At 52.3% G+C, this 20821-nt stretch overlaps 1 protein-coding gene across 5 annotated transcripts in view; it reads right to left on the bottom strand.

Annotated features, from left to right (window-relative positions):
* The window catches only part of EFHD1 (EF-hand domain family member D1), a 77878-nt gene that overhangs the window by 18225 nt on the left and 38832 nt on the right, over nt 1-20821 (bottom strand). For 4 of the 5 annotated variants that reach the window (XM_055586475.1, XM_055586478.1, XM_055586473.1 and 1 more), the window contains exon 2: nt 312-459. In XM_055586475.1, coding sequence (XP_055442450.1) covers nt 312-459 — 148 coding nt within the window. Of the gene's footprint in view, nt 1-311; nt 460-6605; nt 7231-20821 lie in introns of those variants that run through there. The other variant, XM_055586477.1, reaches the window with a different exon arrangement.

The following is a 20821-nucleotide window of genomic DNA, read 5'->3' as shown; positions in this document are numbered from 1 at the left end:
TTTAAAGTGTGAAACTAAAAACCACCAAAACTTTGCACCCACAAATATTCACTATGAATGTTTTGGTGAACATCCTTCCAGATTTCTCAATACTTACCATTTTACCCAAAGGAGGCTATCCTACCCAAAGTGACTTTCAAACTGCTTGCTGAGTGTTTTCTCATGCTAGCACTGTGGCTCACTAGCTCCTTAAAGATATGTTAAAAAGCAGAACTGCAGGTTAAATATCCAAGCAGCTCTCTAGAGGGGCCCAAGCCATTGTGTAGTCACCCTCCCCCTCCAGGGGCTCAGGGCCAGCAGGATGCAGGTACCTCACGGAAGCTGAGTTTGCCATCAAAGTCCTCGTCCACCTCCTTGATCATGCTCTTCAGGCCCAGGTGGGTCTGGGGGGCCCCCAGCTTCTCCATCATCAGCTTCAGCTCCATCAGGTCAATGAAGCCATCCCTTCCAGCGTCATACCTGTGGGGTCAAACGCAGGACGCTGGTGAGGGATGGCCATGGCCAGGACCAAAAGACACTTGTTAATCTACCAAATGCGAGATGCTTTTGGCTTTAGTTACTGAAAAACGACTCAAACAACTCCTGCCTTGCAGTGCCCACCAGGGTCACTGTGTTGGAAGGGTCCCCTGCCTCTCCTTCAACACCTCTGGACCCTGCAGGATCCGACTCAAAGCGTGTCTTGGACTCCAGGAGTGTTTTCATATCTGTTAATGCCTTAATTAGGCCGTAAGTTTCCTGAGGATGAAAAACATGCCTGTTTACCTTTATTTTTCCCCGTTTCGGTCAACAAACGTCCACAGAAGCTCCTAACGTTGGACAACGGAAGGGCTGCACCTTCCATTGTCCAGGGCTGCACAAGGCACCCTATGCACCCACTCTATTACGCTGACGGTTCTGGAAGCTTCCTTCAGTCACGCGTCCCTGGGTCCCCGCCCACCTCTCCTCTCATCCACAGGTCTCCTGTCTCTGGAAGCTGCTTTCCCGACCTGGCACTCTGGTTTCACGCTCCGCCCTCCGGCTCACAGATATCCAGTCCCCAGGTCTGAATGGTCATGCCCGGATGTCACAGGTGAGCCGGGGCTTGGCACAATACTCTTGGCCAAGTTTCCACACAGGGCCAGCACCTCTGCTGACTGTGCCTCCAGCCCCCCAGCTAGAAGTAACCCCAGCCTCCCCAAGGCAGGGATCCTGACCCTGCCCTGTACTCCTGAGTGCCTGGGTCAGTCCCGTGGGAGCCTTCCCAGCCTCTGTTCTTCTGCCCCAGCCACTCCACCCAGCCTCACCCACAGCATCCTTCTCTACACACTTGGGCTATTATGGAGCTTCTCACAGACTCCCTGGCTCTTCTCCCAGCAAATCCATCCTATTCTCCACTCCCCAGAGATCCCTTGTTACTACGGTATGAACATCATGCGTTAAAATCAAATCCATTCAGAACAGCCCAAAGATGGGAACAACCCCAGAATCCCCTGATGGATGAACAGATAAGCAAAATGAGGTATATCCATACAATGGGACATTATATATTCACGCAATAGCGTATTATTCTCCATTTAAAAAATGAAATTCTGGTCTTTCCTGGTGGTGAAGTGGATAAGAATCCACATGCCAATGCAGGGAACATGGGTTTGATCCCTGGTCCAGGAAGATTCCACATGATGCAGAGTAATTAAGCACAGGAGCCACAACTACTGAGCCCATGACAGCAACTACTAAAGCCTGAGCGCCGAGGAGCCTGTGCTCTGCAACAAGAAAGGCCACTGCGATGAGAAGCCCACTTACGGCAACTAGAGAAAGCCCCTGTAGCAACAAAGACCCAATGAGGTAAAAAAATAAATAAATAAAATTATTTAAAAAATGAAATTCTGTACTTTGCTGACAAAGGTCCATACAGTCAAAGCCATGGTTTTTCCAGTAGTCATGTATGGATGTGAGAGTTGGACCATAAAGAAAGCTGAGCACAGAAGAATTGATGCTTTTGAACTGGTGGTGTTGGAGAAGACTCTTGAGAGTCCCTTGGACTGCACGGAGATTAAACCAGTCATCCTAAAGGAAATCAGTCCTGAATATTCATTGGAAGGACTGATGTTGAAGCTGAAGCTCCAATACTTTGGCCACCTGATGCAAAGAACTGACTCACTGGAAAAGACTTGGATGCTGGCAAAGAATGAAGGCAGGAAGAGAAGGGGACAACAGAGGATGAGATGGTTGGATGGCATCACCAACTCGATGGACATGAATTTGAGCAAGCTCCAGGAGTTGGTGATGGACAGGGAAGCCTTGTGTGCTGCAGTTCATGGAGTCAAAAAGAGTCGGACACGATTGAGCGACTGAACTGAATACATGCTCCAACACAGATGAAACTTGAGAACATTATGTTAAGACTGAAATAAACCAGACACAAAAAGACAAACCTGCATAATTCCACTTATGTGAGATTTCTAGAATTCCTAGAGTAGCTACTAGAGACCAGGGCAAAGGGGGGTGGGGTGGGAGATACTGTTTCATGGTTTCGAGTTTCAATTTGGGATGAGGAAAAGGTCCTGGAATAGGAAGGTGGTGATGGTTACACAAGAATGTGAACATATGGTGATCTCAACACTTAATGGTTAAGATGGTAAACATTATGTATATTTTACCACAGGTAACATAAATTAAATACATGAACAAACAAACAAAAAAACAGACTTCTTGACTGTCTGTCCTGCCCACCCTCAATTCCACAAAAGAAACCACCATTGTTGGGAACCATACCACACCCACAGCCTGTGGGCATCCAGAAATCTAACCATGTGGGCTGGTGGTATTTTGAGGCCCACGTGGTCTTGCTGGAGATGAAGCCTAGTACTCCCCAGCGTGCTGTGTTCTGGCCACAGTGGCCAGCTCATGCCGTTCCTCCCACCCACAACATACCCCCACCCCGCCCTCCTTGGTGGTCTTTTCTGTCCCCCAGAGCCAAGGAGCTTGCCCCCCTTTCTCTGATCTCCAACAGCACTGTCTGCCCTCTGTTCCTCAGCAGACGCCACCTCCTCCAGGCAGCTCTGTGCTCCTCCTGGACTCCCACCACCTTCTTGGCTGGAAGGATCACGTTGCAGGATGCTAAAGTTCACCGATGAGTCCCCTGGACGTTCTTGGTGGGCTTCGAGAACCCTGAAGGACAAGATAGGTGTTCCAGTGCGGTTTCCAGGTGTGCGAGGTTTCCAGGAAGCAGGCAGAGTTTATAAATCATAGATGGACTAGCTCTAGATCTAGTATTATCAACAGATGGTTTGTGAGCACTTAAAAGAGGAAGCAGTGATTGCCAGGGGTTCCCTAAAAGTGATTCAGGGATTGGCCGTATTTTCTTGGTTTTTAACTTAAAAAAAAAAATAATAATAATAGTTTTATCATTCTTCCCTGGTGGTCCAGTGGTTAAGAATCCGCCTGCCAGTAGCGGAGACACAGGTTCAATCCCTGGTTCAGGAAGATCCCACATGCCTCGGAGCAACTAAGCCCGAGTGCCTGCAGCCCCTGCTTGCCACCAGTAGAGAAAGCCCAAGCACAGCAATGAAAACCCAGAGTAGTCAAAAATAAATGAATTTTTTAAAAGAATTTGAACATTGAAAATAGCTTTATTGAGATACAATGTATATACCACAAAATTCACTCTTTTAAATTGCAGTGGAAGTGAAAGTTGCTCAGTCGTGTCCGACTCTCTGCGATACCATCGACTATACAGTCCACGGAATTCTCCAGGCCAGAATACTGGAGTGGGTAGCCTTTTCCTTCTCCAGGGAATCTTCCGAACCTAGGGATTGAACCCAGGTCTTCTGCATTGCAGGCGGATTCTTTACCAGTTGAGTCACCAGGGAAGCCCGAGAATACTGGAGTGGGTAGCCTATCCTTTCTCCACCAGATCTTCCAAACCCAGGAATCGAACTGGGGTCTCCTGCATTGCAGGCGGATTCTTTACCAACTGAGCTATGGTGGCTCAGTTTAAATTGCACACCTCGGTGATTTTTAGCATACTCACAACATTGTAGAACCATCATCACTGCCTATTAATAACTCCTCAACATTTTCATCACCCTGAGAAGAACTCCATGCCCTGCAGCGGTCGTTCCCCATTCCCTCTTCTCAATCTCCTGCAACTACCAGCTTGCTTTCTGTCTCTATGCATTTGCCTATTCTCGGCCTTTCATATAAATGGAATCATTCTATATGTGACTTTTTGGGTCTGGCTTCCTTCACTTAGGGTAATGTTTTCAAGGTCCACCCATGTTGTAGCACACATCAATCACTATTTTATTCTTGTTATTTATCGCTGAATAATATTCTATTGTATAAATATACCAAATTTTGTTTATCCATTCTTCAGCTGAGAGACATTTGAGTTGCTTCCACTTCTGGCTATGATGAATCATGCTGCTATGAACACTTCTGTCCAAGTTTTTCTATGGACATATGCCTTCATTTCCCTTGGGTTAATATCCCAGAGCAGAACTGCTGAGTCACAGGTTCACTTGCTTTTGAAACAAGATGGTCAAGTGGGTCCACCAGAACACCAGGACTGACTGTCAGAATGAGCAAGGCCCTCTGTCAGGCTTCTGGAGGGAAAGATAAACAGGGGTAGATGCCCATGTAATTCAGTGGCTGGCCTGTTAGGTAGGTATAGGGAGGCCACCTAGGAAGAGTGCTGACCATCACATTTGCTGGGGCAGGGCTTCCCAGCTGGATCAGTGGTAAATCCGCCTGCCCAGGCAGGAGACACACATTCAACCCCCGATCTGGGAAAAGATCCCACATGCTGCGGAGCCACTAAGCCCAGGCACCACAACCAAGAGCGGCCCCCATCACAGCACGAACGAACCTCAAAGACATTACGCTAAGTGAAGGTCAGTCAGACGCAAAAGGACAAATTCTGCATGATTCCAGCTGCCTGACATTCCGAGAATAGTCAGATTCACAGACAGAAAGGAGAATGGTGGCGGAGAGAGTGGGGAGCCAGGAGTTACTGTTTATCATTGTTGGCACGTGTGCTAATTCACTTCACTTGTGTCCGACTGAGCCTCTACGGGCTGCAGCCTGCCAGGCTCCTCTGTCCATGGGATTCTCCAGGCCAGAACACTGGAGTGGGTTGCCATGCCCTTCTCCAGGGGATCTTCCCCACCCAGGGAAGGCCCTCTCTGAGCGTTGTGAGCTGCAGTCCACAGGGTCACAAAGAGTTGGAGACGACCTAGCAACAACAACAAGGAAGACGTTTCTGGCAAAAACAGCTAACACAAGACCTGAAGTGAGAAGAGCTCTCACAAACAGGCCGGAGGGACGGTCTCTGTTACAGGGAGTCCTGCTCCAAGTAAACAGGCTTCTCTGGTGTGGAACTTTCCAAAGCCTTCCATACGGTCATGTGTCCGAGGGAAACAGCACTCGGGCCACACAGTCCTGTGCGTTCAGGGACTTTCCACTGAGGGGAGGCTCCTCTGAGCAATCGTTCCAAGGAAAACACTTGGGGAAACAGCTTCTCAGGGCAATGCTACCTCAGAAAGGCAGCCAGGTAAACAGCCCCTGTGTTCTGCCCTTCAGGCCCAGAGTGTGGACGGGTGTTCCCTGCCCTCTGCTCAGCACACGGTGCCAGTCCCAACAAAGTCTGCAGAGGAGACGGAAGCCACGAAGAGGGGGTGCATCCAAGATACAGATCTTCTGGGGCAGAGACTGAGGGCCGGGGTCCGAATGTGGAGAAGAAAGGGAGGGAAATGAAGGGAAGACGAGAACAGCTGAAACGCTCAACGGTGAGGAGAAGGGAGGGGGCCTTGGGAACCAGAGATGAACTGGGACAAGATAAGAAAAGGTCAGGGAACAAGGCAGGAGTTTGTCCTCACCCGGCGGGGGCCGGGAGGACCAGGGCCACCCCCCATCACTTGAGCCCACAGCGAGCACGGGCTCCCCAGCCCGAAGTGCGGTCAGGCTGGGGCCGTGGGCAGCGAGGGGCTCGGAGACCCTACCCCGGCATTTCTGCGGGGTTCTGACTGAGAAGGGCCATGATAGGTTGGAAAACTTATCTTAAGCCCTCAAGCCTGAAATACTTTCCAGGCCTAAGAACAAAGGGCAAATGTGTGAGAAATGGCCTTGGCGAAGGCTGGGCAACAGGTGAAAGGAATTCACATTTCTTTAAATAGGCAGGAAATTGGGGGTTGACCATAGTGGGGGCAGAGGCCCACCACCTCGGAGGGCAAATCCCAGGCGGAGGAAAGGGTCCGCCATCCATCCAGAGGGCCCCAGTTTGGCCCAGGAATAACGCCCGTCTGTGGACAGAGAGGGGACGTCTCCGAGCGAAGAGGGGCAGGGAAGACAGGGGTCACGAGCCAGCCAGCGCCTCCACTCCCAGGGACCCAGCAAAGACTGCGTCCCTTTGTTCCTGCCTGAAGCACCGGCCAAGCGCCATCGTTAAGTCCCGGCCAGACTAGAAAGAGACCACATTAGTGGTGTCCCCGCCCTCCCTTTGGAACTGGGATTCGTAATCCTCCCTTTAAAGTGACCGTCTCTGAGGGTTGGTCCACAGCCACCTCCTCCAGGGCCTGCATTTGCAAGGGAGGCAGAAAAATCCTCCCAGGTGCCCCCCTCATCACCTCGTGGTTTTATCTGCTCCTCTCAAAGCATCTGTCGTAGGCGCAGACAATGGGGTTCAAAGCACCTAGTAACTACCATTGGTCTGCTTTGCAGTTCGCACACATTGTCTCATACAGGAACCCTTTCAACATTCCTACAAAGAATTAATAATAGACGCCTGCGTTTACTCTTTATTGAGCACTTCCTAAGTGCCAGGCACTGTGCTAAATCACCTTATTTAATTCAGCAGGGCTGTGAGGTGGTTATTAGTCACCCCTCTTGACAGGTGGTGATAGAGTGCATACACGATATTCCAACAAACAGATCACTAGTTAACTGTGAGAGTTAGATGTTTTACAATTTGTATCTGATGACGTTGGCAGAGGTAACAGGAGCCGCGTTGCTCAGTCCTCCACGTGTGGGGCTTGCCTTCTCCCTACAAGACTGGCTTGAACTGCATCTAAATATTTTCAAAGCGTTCAAATACTTCCTTTCCTCGCCCCTCCACAGTTTATATACTATTTCAAATGCTCCCAGGCTTGTCGACATCCCCTTAAGTCCTTGGCTTCTCCTCTACCAACATCTTAGCTCCATTCACCAGTTTTTTTCCCCCCTATAATTTAAATTTTAACCCACATTTTCCCTCTTAAAGGCAGTCTAGGATATTAAAAAGAAAAGCCACTCATGGTCCCAAGACAACCCCTGCCCCACCCCAACCCTGTTTGTCTCCTAGAGCTTCCTTCTAGCCCTCTTCTGGATTGGTGAGCTTTTTCTCTTGCTTTTGCTTTGAAAGGTCCACATAGAAAGGTTCTCTTCCTCTTGCTATTCTCCAGGATCTGTGAGGGGGGAGATTCCAGTCCCCTCAGAGGTGCACATGGCCCTGCAGATACAGGCCTGGGTGCAGTCCCAGCCTTGCCATTCACTTGGGAGAGACGGGCTGGCAAGCCCACTGCAGACTATCACTGAGCTGTCTGTGCCGTGCAGAGCTGTCGAGGGGCCAAAAAAGATAACCCACCAGCTCTGGCCCCTGTGCCTGGTAAGCGTGCAATGGGAGGGATCTATATTTAAAAGTAGGACCTGTCGGCAGCCATGAAGAGGAAGCAGACAACTTCCAGGGCTGCTGCTCAAGAGTTACCGACACCCACTGGCCTCAAACAGCATCCAACACCGTTAGCATTCTGGAAGAAACTGCAGTCCACAGCCTGCCGCGGCCCCTTGCGCTGAATTTCCAGGAAGCCCTTACAGAATAACTCTTGTCACCCAGCCCGTCCTGATGACAGCATCAGATCTGCCCTCCAAGGCCTCACTTGAGGGCTCCCTGACTCTGACTGGGGCCATCACTGGCTGGTGGAACGGGGTGGAGTAAAGCAGGATGGTCTGGGTCCCCAAACTGGGCCTATGACCTGGGAAAACCCCCAGCCTGGCCAAAGGGGCCCTAAGTCTCACCCTGCCAAAGGCCCTGCCAGCAAGAGAGAGAGGCAAGGGGGCAGGGGCCAGTTTCCAGCTTCCACCCAGTGCTGGTCCATGAATGGCTTGCTCTCTGGGCTCCACTGTGCAGAGCCCCTGGGTTTTCTTGGGTTTCACCTCCCCAGAATAATCCTGCTATCAAGAAGAAAGAAGCGGGCCAGCCTTTGTCTGCCTGGGGCTCGGCCATCAGAAACCACCCTGGGAATCCCCAGAGGGTAGAGGGTTCTCAGGAAATGGCAGCGCCCCAGAAAATGCCTTACTCTTAATGTTGGGGGAGGGGTGCCTAGGCCTCAGGGCACCAGGAGCTCAGAACACCCAGCTTTCCCCCAGAAAGTCCTGGTACGGGAATCACGCGCTGCCTCTTCAGACAGGCAGGCTCTGGCCACTCAAAGTGTGGTCCCTGGACCAGTGGCCCAGGATTGTCTAAGACGCAGAATTTCCTGTTCCTCTCCAGACCTTCTAAATTAGAACCTGCATTTTCATAAGGTCCCCCCTGCTGCCCAGGCTCTTTCAGGTAGGAGAAGGGCACTGTACCAGACCATGCCCGAAGCATATGGCCTTTCCCAGGGCCTGTGGGTGTCCCAACAGTGTATACCCAGATGAGCTCAGCCCCCTCCCCCAGGTCAGTTCAGTTCAGTCGCTCAGTAGTGTCTTGACTCTTTGCGATCCCATGGACTGCAGCACGCCAGGCCTCCTGTCCATCACCAACTCCTGGAGTTTACTTAAACTCATGTCCATCGAGTCGGTGATGCGATCCAACCATCTTGTCCTCTGTCGTCCCCTTCTCCCGCCTTCAGTCTTTCCCAGCATCAGGGTCTTTTCCAAGGAGTCGGTTCCCCCAGGTCACAGGACTGGGTTCCTCCTCCAGGCCTCCCTGCCTGCCCCTTCTCTGAGGTCCTGGTTTCCTGTCTTTCGTGCAGTACCCCCGGCTCTCAAATTATCTGCCCCTTCCCCCTCTCCCTCTTGATTCACTGCAGACTGAGAAACCCCATCTCCAAGTGTGTTACCACCGCAGGCAAACTAGGAGTCCGCAGGCTCTGAGGAAGGGGGACTCTGAGGAATTAAGCACAAAAGCCTGAGCCCAGAGTCTGATTTCCAATCAGGCTGCTCCCAGCTGCCTTTGCAGGACCACCTCCATTCTCTCAGTCACCACCTGGCTCAGATCTACCTGAGGCCTCTCCAGAGATGAAAGAAAACACAGAGACCAGTCCCAGCGGGGAGGCAGAGGTACAGACGGCTGAGCTGTGATACTGCTGGAGCTTGGGCAGAGCTGGGTCTGACAGCAGCAAGGCTGCAGAGCCCTGGGAGGGAGCCCCAGTCCCCAGCGAGGTCCACAGGGGATGGGATGTCTCAGAAGCGGGCAGGGGGTTTGGTCCCACAGGCAATCTGGGAAAGCTGTGTCTTCCTAAGGGGGAATGGGGGCAACCCCCAAAGAGTGTGAAGCAGAGATGCGACATCAGATAGTGTTTCAGAAAAGAGCTCTCAGCTCGATGTGCAGGATGGATGGGGGGGGTGGGGCGGAGAGGGGGGTGGTCATGGAGTGAGCAGACTAAGGCGGCTGGGGGAGCACACAGTACCCACTGTGGAGAGACGTGGGGAGGGCGAAGGTGAGGGGGCAGTGGCTCTGGGTCAGGTGAGCACCAGCCTCCCCTCTCCTGTCACAGCCCGTGCTGCGGGGATGCACCTCTGGCTGATACCCTGCTTCTTCTGGAAAGAGGCCAGCACATTTACCATCTCATCCTCTGCCACTGGAGGAGATGGTTAGATAGCACTCGATGGACATGAGTTTGAGCAAATTCCAGGAGACAGCAGAGGACAGAGGAGCCCAGCACGCTGCCGTCTGTGGGGTCGCAAAGAGTCGGACACGACTAAGTGGCTGAACAACCACAGCAGCAGCACCTCTACAGGCTGCAGGAGACTAGCCCCCCGTAGGTCCATACACGGTGTCTGAAAGCTTATAATGAAAAGGAGGGTGGCACGGCAGAGCTGAGGGGCCACCCCCACCCCTACAGAGCACCCTCCGTGAGCTCAGGGCCCCGCAAGACAGCAGAGTGGACACAGAGTCAGGCCGCTGCTACCAAGGGTATTGAGAGAAGCAGGGAAACCTGCTTTATCCCAAATGCCTGCAGTGGGAGAGCACTGGCCCCACCAGGGACCCTCAACATTGATTCAGAAGGAGAGGGAACCGAGGGTAAGCTGGGCTTCCCCCAGCCTGTACACTCAGGCTGCGAAAGGCTTCAAATTGGGAGGCTCCAGCTACATGCAAATTCTCTCACTGATGCCAGCACCCCAAGCCAGGCACCCCGTGACCACCCCCCGCCCCAGCTCCGAGAGGAACATGCCAGTGACACCAGTTAACAGGTCAGGAGTGCAAAGTGCTTCAGCCACACGCAGGGTCCAGGTGCCAAGAACCCTCTGGCCACGAGTGACGGGGTAGGGAGGGATGAGCCCTGGAAAGCTTCTGACCTGGCAAATGGAACAGGGCACAGCTGGGTCCACGGGAGCCCAGGTGGGCTCCTCCTGAGGAAGGCGGAGGATGGCAGGAGATGGGAGTATGTTTCTGGTGTCAGACATCCCTGGTTCAAGGTCCCAGTGATGTCCTGGGCTGTGTGTCCTTGGTTTGGGTTTTGTCTGGGTTTTGCCCCAGAGTGACTCCCTTCTCGCCAAGATCACAGGAAGGCAGATAAGCTCTCAGCTCATCAGCAAGGCCTCCCCCCGTCCTTTTTTTTTTTTTAAGTTTTAGCTCATTAAGAGAAATGTCTCATTAACAGAAAGACCGTAATCCTGGGGTCTCCCTTTGGTCCTTTTGAAATTGGAGCACCTTTGCTGGGTTTGGATAAGTACAGGCGGCTGGGGACTCAGTGTGGGAACAGGAACAGAGCAAGTGGGTCTGGGAATTGAGAGTCACCTCCATTCATCCAGAAAGGAGGGTGAGAAGAAAGGGTGTCCCAGGGGATGCCTGTCGTGAACACTCCCTGATGGAGGCCGTGGAGGCCACAAGGGCACCCTGAAATGAGTGGAAATGAGCAGGGTAGGTTCTTTGCTGTAACAATGGGGCGCCTCCCCTTGGTTCCCAAAAAAGTGAAAAAAAATTGAAAGTTGCTCAATTGTGTCTGAGCGGCCCCATGGACTATAGTCCATGGAATTCTTCAGGCCATAATACTGGAGTGGGTAGCCTTTCCCCTTCTCCAGGGGATATTCCCAACCCAGGGATGGAACCCAGGTCTCCCACATTGCAGGTGATTCTTTACCAGCTGAGCCACCAGGGAAGCCCTTGGCTCCCAACAGCTCCCGTAAAAGCCCTGATGGGCTGGGAAACTGGACCCAAAGGGGCCCCTGGAAACCTAGTTGTCCTGGGAATTCTCAGGAGCCCTGTGGATCTTGGGGGACGGGTGACCCCAAACAACTAGGGGTTTCTACATCCAGACCTGGTCAGGCCTGCGGCAGCCCTGGCAGTGATGCAAACCCCCTTGACTCTCAAGCGCTCGAGTCAGGGAGGGACATGGCCAGGTGGAGGCCTTGAGGGAGGGGGAGGCCAGGGACCACAGGCCTAGAGGAAGTGGACCGTGGGCGACTCAGCAGTCCCTCTGAACAGAAAGGAAGACATCCAGGCTTGCAACCTCTGGGTCCTCAGAGCCTCCACCTCCACCCACCACTTCCCGGGCAGCAGCTCCTCCCCCGAACCCTCTCTCTGGGTTGGCTCCACCCTAAATCCAGCAGCCCAGCTGGGGGCCCAGACCTGCAGCTCCCTCAGTGGAAAGAACCTGGGGCTGCAACCTAGGAGTGACCTAATTAAGGCTGCCACTGCACACCGAGTGGTCACGCGATCTCGGGGACAACCTGAGAAGGTGGTCACTTTCCTTGTTCCACGTCTCACTTACAGGCCCGTCTGAGCCCATGTGGCCTGCAGTTGGTGGCACTGCCAGAGGGCCCTGCGCCACCACACGGAAGTCTCCCACTCCTGGCATCCCTGGGGGCTGGGACGCTCCCCTGGGGCCGTATTTAGGGCCTCGGGACAGCTCCAGAACACAGCTCAGATCTCTCTACAGAGGTCAAGGCTCCCCCGCCCTGCCTGTGGCCTGGGGTCCAGCCCTGGGGACTGGAGAAAGAAGTTAGCCATGCTCAGCCAGGAAGGGCCGGGGACTTCCCTGGTGGTTCCCGGTACAGGAACTAAGATCCCACCTGGTGCGCAGCTACTGAGTCCGTGAGCCTCAACTAGAGAGGAGCCTACGCCCTGGAACAAAGAGCCGAAAAAAAAAAAAAAAAAAAAAAAAGTCAAGCCTGCTTTACCAGGATAAACACTATGGAGGGTGAGGGGAGCCTCCTAAGAATCAATAGTAACAGATTGGAGATGGGGTTTGGTGGATGGGGGGTGGGGGAGGTTGGGGGCTGTGGGACCAACAGCCCAGTGGGAGGGGGACCCGGCTGGGGCAACCAGCGAGAGAGAATGCAGTAGCCAGCCGTGACTGGCCTTAAGGGTCATCGTGAGAAGTCTGGACTGTGTCCCATGGGCAATAGGGAGCCACTGAATATTGTAGGCTGTCCCCAACCCATAGGGCTTCTCAAGAGGGAAGCAAGGTAATGAGATCTGGGCTCTGGCATGTAGGATGGATCAGGGGAGGCCACATAGGAGGTAGCAGCCCCGGGCTGGGAGTGGGTGGTGTCTCGAGTCCTGGAGGTCAGGCAGCCTGCCACCCAGGGCCCTGCCTGGCTGTGCAGGGAAGGGTGTCAAGGATGGCTGAGGGCTTCCCTGGTGGTCCAGTGGTGAAGAAGTGAAGTGATGTGAAAGTCGCTCAGTAGTGTCCAACTCTTTGCCACCCGGTGGACCATAACAGTCCATGGAATTCTCCAGGCCAGAATACTGGAGTGGGTAGATGTTCCTTTCTCCAGGGGGTCTTATCAACCCAGGGATCAAACCCAGGCCTCCTACATTGCAGGTGGATTTTTTTTACCAGCTGAGCCACCAGGGAAGCCCCAATCCAATCTGCCAAAGTGGTAAAGAATCCACCTGCCAAAGCAGGGGACATGGGTTCTATTCCTGGTCCAGGAAGATCACACATGCTGCAGAGCAACTAAGCCAGTGCCCTACAACTACTGAAGCCCTCACGCCTTGAGCCTGTGCGCCGCAACAAGAGAAGCCACTGCAATGAGCAGCTTGCACACAGCAACGAAGAACAGCCCCTGCTCACCACCGCTAGAGAAAGCCCGAGCAGAGCAAGGAAGACCCTGCTCCAGGAGGTCTTCTCAATCCAGGGATTGAACCCACATCTCTGTGTTGCCTGCACTGGCAGGCAGATTCTTTACCATTAAGGCTACCTGGGAAGCAATGAAGACCCAGAACAGCCAAAAACAAATTTTTTTTTTTAAAAAAAAAGGATGGTTGAGATTTGGTGGCACAGGGGACAAGAACACGGGCCACCTGGGTTCAAACCCCAGCTCCGCCACTTACACAAAGTGTCACATTGGGCAAGTCATCTAGTTTCTCTGCACCTCGGTCTCCCCATCTGTAAAACGACGGATGCCGAAAGCACCCACCTCCTCATGCTGACGATGTATAAACGCTAAGAACAGTGCTGCACAGAGCAGCAGGTGCTCTGCTAGCAGTGGCTGTGATGGACAGGGATCAATCAGAGTGTGGATTTCCTACAGTTGGCTCTTGTAGGAAAGGGTGCGGGGAGCACGCGTCATTTAGGGAGAGGACAGAGACCCTGTCACCAAGGCCAAGACAGACAGAGCTGCACAGGATCAGGGCCAGCACCTCTCCAAGGCCGGGACGGAGCTCACTAGGTCCCTGAGGGCGCAGAGTTGGGCTTGTCATCAGCCAGACCTTGTCGGTAGAGGACAGATGACCGGGGTCCACCGTCCCAGGCACAGTGTTCAGGGAGCACTGCCAGGTGGGGCCAGGGGATCCCTGGGAGCTGATACCCCAAGGCTGGGATCAATCACAGCCCTGGGGACCCTTGCCATTCTGACCAGGAAGGGGCAGCAGGGCCAGCCTTGGGCACGTGAGAGTTTCTAAGTCCTGAACTTCCTGCAAACCTGACCCAAGCTGGCAGAGCGTGAGGATGTATTGTCAACTAGAGGCAGCCTTGTGTGGGGACAGACCACCCAACCCTCACTTCCAAAAATCAAAGAATTGACTTTCATTTAGCAACACACAGAGCCGCCAGGCTGAGACTGAAAGAAAGCAAGACCAGGTCTGGACGCCCGCGGACCCACACAGAGACCCACCCACGACTTGCACAAAGGCCTCCCCACAGAGAAGGGCCACCAGCAAGACAACATCAGACGGCCACACCTTCAAAGGGCGCAAGAGTCATCAGTGTAAGGAGACGCCCACCGAAGAGGGCGCTGGCCCCAGGCACTCCCACCTCTCCACCTGGAGACCTTCTAAAAGGAGAAGTCAGAGATGATAAATAAGGGAGCAGGAGGGGCGAGGGGGGTGCTGGTCTGAAAACCTGAGGTGAAGAATGCCTCCTGTAACCATGGGGCTCAAGGAGGCAGACACCCAAGGCCCCTGGTGCAACTCTGTGCAGCCAAGTTAGCTCTCACTTTCCTTTTCATCTGGAGTTTTTAAGCTCTCTCTCTCTCTCTCTCTCTCTCTCTCTCTCTCTCTCTCTCTCTCTCTCTCTTTTTTAAGCTGTACCATTCAGCTTGTGGGATCTGGGTTCCCTGACCAGGGATCAAACAGGGACCACGAGGGAAGTCCCTAAGTCCTCCCCAACCACAGCCTGGCTCAAACACACCCTGGGCCACCTCTAAGGAGAAGGAACACCAAGGCAGCCCTTCCGAGGGCTCCCAGCTGCCCGGTCCTCTGAGTTGGTGAGAGAAGCAGACAGACCTGTTGCTCCTGCTGCAGCAACAGTCTTCCAGAAGTGACTCTGGGTCCCTGGTTCCAGGCTCACTCTACCGTCCACGTCCACTTCTGGCTCCTTTTCCCCTGGGGGCTTGAGGTCCACCCCAGCCAGTGAACCCCGGGCCACAGACAGGGAGAAAGGCCAAGCAATGAAGGAAGGGATGAACGAGACCACCAGAGACAGGGCTCAGGATTCAGAAGTTTCCAAAACAGCTGCCTTCAACAGGGCCTGGCACACCACGGCCTGCAGGCAAACCCCACTCACCAGCTTTTCTCTGGATGCGGCCATGCTGGTGAGTTTAGGTTCCTGGACGTACTCTCTGCAGCTACTGTCTATCACAGTGGCCGAGTGGCTCTAGGGACCCCACAAGGTCAAATATATTTACCACCTGGCCCTTTACAGACCAAGCTGGCCCAACCCTGGCCCAGAAGGAACCATGAAGGTCATTTAGCCCACCCCCCAGCCTCCCAAGAACTTTCCAACCCTTTCCTACTGCAAACCTCTCACTCCATGAAGACAGACCACCCACCTTCCATTGGAACTCCCTACAAAGGGGCTTACCACCTTTGAGATCATTCCTCCCATCGCTCCACAACTCCAACCATGAGAAAGTTCTTTCTTCTCTACACTCTATCTTTCACTGCAGCTTCATTACCCACCTTCTGCCCCCTAAGGTCGAGCAGGTCCCCATCAGACTCCAAGCTCTCAGCCCCCATCCTCTGGCTCCAAGAGGCCTTAGATCCATCAAGGGCCTGAATCCCTTCCCAGTCCTGGCTGGCTGCTCCTCCCTGGTTGTGTCCAGAAAGACCACAACCACCCTCCTGAATGCAGCATCCCCCAGGGTCTGCTAGGCTACACGGGGTGTCTTGTACATGAGTGGTGGATGGCTTTCCTGGGATTTGAATCCTTCCCTGTCAAGCAGTATTGTGGTCAATCCATCCCACTGTTCAAAGTTTGTTGAGCGTCTCAAGGCCAGAAACCCCTCCAGATCAATCTGTACAACCACGGTACCTAGCATGTGTTTCACTGAATGAATGAGAAAGCTGAATGAATAAATAGGTCATGACAGGAAGTGAGAAAGAGATTCATCATTATCACCATTATTACCACTCCACAGGAGCAGGCATCAGCAAACGCACAGACAGTGCTGGCCACGGGAGCCCAGGGGTGGGAGCACTGAGGGAGGGATCACAGAAGGTCCAGGCAGCCTGGGAACCTAGGAAGGATTTACCAGGGAGCCTCAGGTCCGTGTCTTGGGGCCACTGAGTACAGGTCGGGACTGCAGAATGGCACAGTCCACATTCCAGTAACTCAGGTCCCCCTGTACACAGGCCTTCCAAGGAGCATCTGAGACTTAGCACCAGGGTGCCCTTCAGTCATCAACACTCAGGGGACACAGAAGCAGGAGGGAAGGCAGAGGTTTGTTCCAGGAGGACTCTATGATGAGGCCGACGCTGTGTGTGAGACGGTGTGAGTGAGCATGCCTCTAGGCACAGGTGAGCCTGCGAGAGTGCATGTGATACACAGCTATCCGTGAAGCAGGCAGCTAATAGCGAGCTATGCAAAAATCCAGTGTGAGGGCTGGGCTCCTCCACTGAGTATCTCTGCCCAAGAAGACAGGCCTGGGATCCACTAGCTCCAAAGATCTGATTCATGCAACACATCCTGAGAGATTCCCTAGGTCAGCTGTACTGTAAAACCACGCATGAAGTAGCCCATGTCCACCAAACTCCCCAAATCCAGTGGAGGAAGGTATTCAGTAGTTAGACCAGGAAGGTATTCACTAGTTAGACTAGGGCAGGGAGGTGTTATAGGGCTAAGGGTGTAAATACAGTTAAGAGTCCCCTGGACCTTAAAGCTTTGAGCGTGCTCAGTCACTCAGTTGTATCCGACTCTTTGTGACCCTATGGACTGCAGCCCACCAGGTCCTCTCTCTCCATGGGATTTCCCAGACAAGAATACTTGAGTGGGTTGCCATTTCCTCCTCCAGGGCGTCTTCCCAATCTAGGGCTCGAACCCGAGTCTCCTGCATTGGCAGGCAGATTTCTTTATTGCAGGCAGATTCTTTTACTGCTGAGCCATCGGGGAAGCCCTGAAGCTTTGACACCAGGCACTTAATTAATTTTGCAAGGGAGAAAGGGAAAAAGACTTTTTATTTTTGCCTCATGTAGAATTTGAATAAGTCACTCGAATTCTCACGAAACAGGATGCTCTGTAATGAGGAGGGTGGAGGAGACGTCCCCAAGAGAGGAGGTGAGGAGCAAGGAATAGAAAGAAGGAAGCTCTCTGCAAAGATGAAACCGCCAGAAATCGTGCCACCTCCTTCCAGCTCCTCCCACATCACCCAAGCAGGGCAAAGAAAACCAGTGCTTAAACCCCTGTAAGAAATAGTTCCCAGTTACAGCATCTTTCTGCCAGAGACCAAAGCCTCAAACAGAAGCCGACCTGGCTGGGTTCTGGCTGACCACTCGCCAGGAATTCAGACAAGCCCTGAGTTCTCCTGCCCCACCTTCAACCAAAACAGTCAAACGTGCATAATCCAGGGCAGATGAGGGAATTTCAACTCTAAGGTGGATCACTTTGCACCAAAGACACAATCAGGAGAGTCAGAAGCCCTTGCCTTTCTCTATGGGAGGAAAAAGTAGCACTTAATGTCCAGTTATTTCCACCCACCGTTCTCTGCCTAGAAGGCAATTCACTTGAAAGATACAGATAAGAGTGGGTGGGCTGCCTCCCCTCCCCATTCCCCAGCAAACCTCCTTAACTCGGCTCCCTTCACCTCTGGCAAATTCCCAGCCCTCCAGCTCCACATCTCTTCCTCCTCTCCTCAGAGAAAAATCTAGAGAGGAGAAAAAGCAACTGGAAATGAAAGATTCCAGGACAGCCCCCGCCTTTTTGGAGTTCAGTGGTGACGGGGAGTCGGGTGCTGGCAGGGCGTCCATGACATCATCGTTTCGGATTCCGAATAAAAAGACAACTTTCCCATAGCCAAACGCTCCTCTCCCCACCCTCTCTGTGGGGAATTGAAACACAAGCTTTTAGTATGCTGCAAAAACATCACAGCTGCATTTTAAGATGCTGTATTTGGGTCCTGCCTCGAAGTGGTTGCCCTCATTACCTCCCTTTGAACAGGGCCTCTGGATAAGCGCAGGGTAATTAAAATTTCCTGTCTAACCTTGACCGCTCCACCAGCTCCTATTACACCCTGGACGCACACTGTAGAGTCAGTTTCTTCGGGGCCCTCTCCCTCTTCGTTTTAAAATCAGGCCACTATTCTCTGGGCCCAGGCTATCCAGTAACACGCTCGGAGATGGAAAGGGAACTTTTTCTGGCTGGGCTGGTGATGCCTCTGGCTTCCCACACTCAATAGAAAATTCTCTCTCTTCTGCAACACACCAGGTCCCAACAATATAAAGACAAATGACCCCCACTCCAAGGATCCACTGTGTTCACAGGCTGGCAAGAATCCAGGGGTTTTTAAAACCTTGAAAATGTAAGAAATCCCTAGGCAAAATACTTTTAAATAGTATTTAAGAGATCAAAGCACGTTTTGCAATGTCTATGTGAGTAGAGCCCCAGACAAAAAGAATGGGCATACTCTGATCCAGTCAAGTCCGGTTCTGGGTGAACTCAAAGGCAACATCACAACCTGGATCTAGAGCCTGATTAGAAATGAAATTCTTGCTGAAAGTAAGTGCACTCCTGGCACAAGTAGGGGCTTTCTGCTGGTTGTTTTTTTTTTTTTTTTTGCAGTTAGATGGCAACTCCATCTGATCCTCCTTCTGTTGGGGCAGGAATCATTCTAGCTTGGGTTACCTCTCAGACATTCCTAAATCACCTAAATAGCCGAACGTGGTTAAGACGCTGGCGTTCCTAAACGTGAGGGCTCCTTGGAAGGGCCTCCCCACCGCTGCACTCTCCCAGGAGGCCAGGACAAGAGTCATGGTGCACATCAACTGGACACCTCTGCCTGCCCTCAGTAATGAGCTGAAGGGGGTCCCCTCGAAATTCACAGCCACCCAGACCTGCAGAATGTGACCTCTATGCAATTAGGATCTTTGCAGACGTGATAAATTGAATTAGGATGAAGCCATACTGTGGAATTCCCTGGCGGTCCAATGGTTAGGACTCCGCACTTCAACTGCAGGGGGTGAGGGTTTGATCCTTGGTTGGGGGACAAAGATCCCCCACGTCCCTGAGCATGGCCACAACTCCTGGGAGTCACAACTACTGAGCCCGAGTGCTGCAACTACTGAAGCCCATGTTCCTAGAGCCTGAGCTCTGCACCAGGAGAAGCCACGGCAATCAGGAGCCTGTGAACCGCTAGCCACAACGAGAGAAAGCCTGGCCAAAGCAACGAAGACCAGCACAACCAAAAAAAAAAAAAAAAAAAAGATGATGAAATCACTGGATTCAGGTGAGCCCTAAATCCAATGACAGGTGTCTACACTAGATGATGAAATCACTGGATTCGGGTGAGCCCTAAATCCAATGACAGGTGTCTACACAAGATGATGAAATCACTGGATTCGGGTGAGCCCTAAATCCAATGACAGGTGTCTACACAAAAGGCCACATGAAGACAACACACAGGGAGAATGCCATGCGGCTATCAAGGCAGAGACTAGAGTGATGTGTCTATAAGCCCGGGATGCCAAGGATTGTTGGCAACCACCAGAAGCTAGAAGAGGCATGAAAGCGTTCTTCCCTAGAGCCTGTAGAGGGAGCAAGGCCCAGCTGACACCATGACTTCAGTTTCCAGCTGCCAGAATGGTGAGAAAACACATCTCTCTTGTTTAAGGCACCAGCTTCAGGTCCTTGTCACAGCAGCCTCAGGACTCACATCCACTCACCCCGCAGTGCAGTGAGTAAATCCCTTCAACAAACCCCTGGGTGCAGTTCCATGGGGACCAATAAGCCAGCAAGCGGCCACGCACATCCACACTCCATGTCCGCACTCCACAGCTCAAGCTGCAGGAGAAATCAGCTTCAAAGGATAAAGCAGCCATTGCAAAGTGTTTGCAAACTGTTTAACAAAACGGACAACACAGAATCTGCATATCCACCCAAATTACAGCTGTGAAAATTAGTGACTCAAACCTACTGGCCTTACCATGGGCCAAGCATTGCACTAACTGCTTCACATACATGAATTCATTTAATTCCCACAATAATCTCACAAGCCAGGTGCCATTCTATCCCCACCTGACAGAAAGGGAAACTGAGGCACAGAGCCTTCCGGCAACCTGCCTAAAGTAACCTTTGAAGTAGCAAGTGGTAGAGTCAGGTTTGAACCCAGGGAGCCTGGATCCAAGTTCATGTTCTTAACAGTCTCACAACACTGCTTCTGCAATGGATAAAATATGGAAAGCTCGGAAAACAAGTTAATGTGTTCTTTGAGATTTTTCACACGATTTTTTTTTTCAGTTTAAGCATAAAAAGCAAAGGAAGTAGAAAAAGGGAGGAAGAGGTATTTTTCCAGTAGTCATGTACGGATGTGAGAGTTGGACCACAAAGAAGGTTGAGCGCCAAAGAACTGATCCTTTCGAATTGTGGTGCTAGAGAAGACTCTTGAGAGTCCCTTGGACTGCAAGGAGATCAAACCAGTCAATCCTAAAGGAAAGCAATCCTGAATATTCATTGGAAGGTCTGATGCTGAAGCTGAAGCTCCAGTACTTTGGCCACCTGATGCAAAGAGCCAACTCATTGGAGAAGACCCTGATGGTGGGCAAGATTGAAGGTGGGAGAAGGGGACGACAGAGCATGAGATGGTTGGATGGCATCACTGACTCGATGGACACGAGTTTGAGTAAGCTCCAGGAGATAGTGGAGGACAGGGAGGCCTGGCGTGCTTCAGTCCACGGGGTCACAAAGAGTCAGACGTGACTTAGTGGCTGAAAACCAACAACAAC

The sequence above is a fragment of the Bubalus kerabau genome, chromosome 6, assembly GCF_029407905.1.
Source record: "Bubalus kerabau isolate K-KA32 ecotype Philippines breed swamp buffalo chromosome 6, PCC_UOA_SB_1v2, whole genome shotgun sequence".
NCBI classification, from domain to species: Eukaryota; Metazoa; Chordata; class Mammalia; order Artiodactyla; family Bovidae; genus Bubalus; species Bubalus kerabau.
This window is presented reverse-complemented; position numbering and strand designations above follow the sequence as displayed.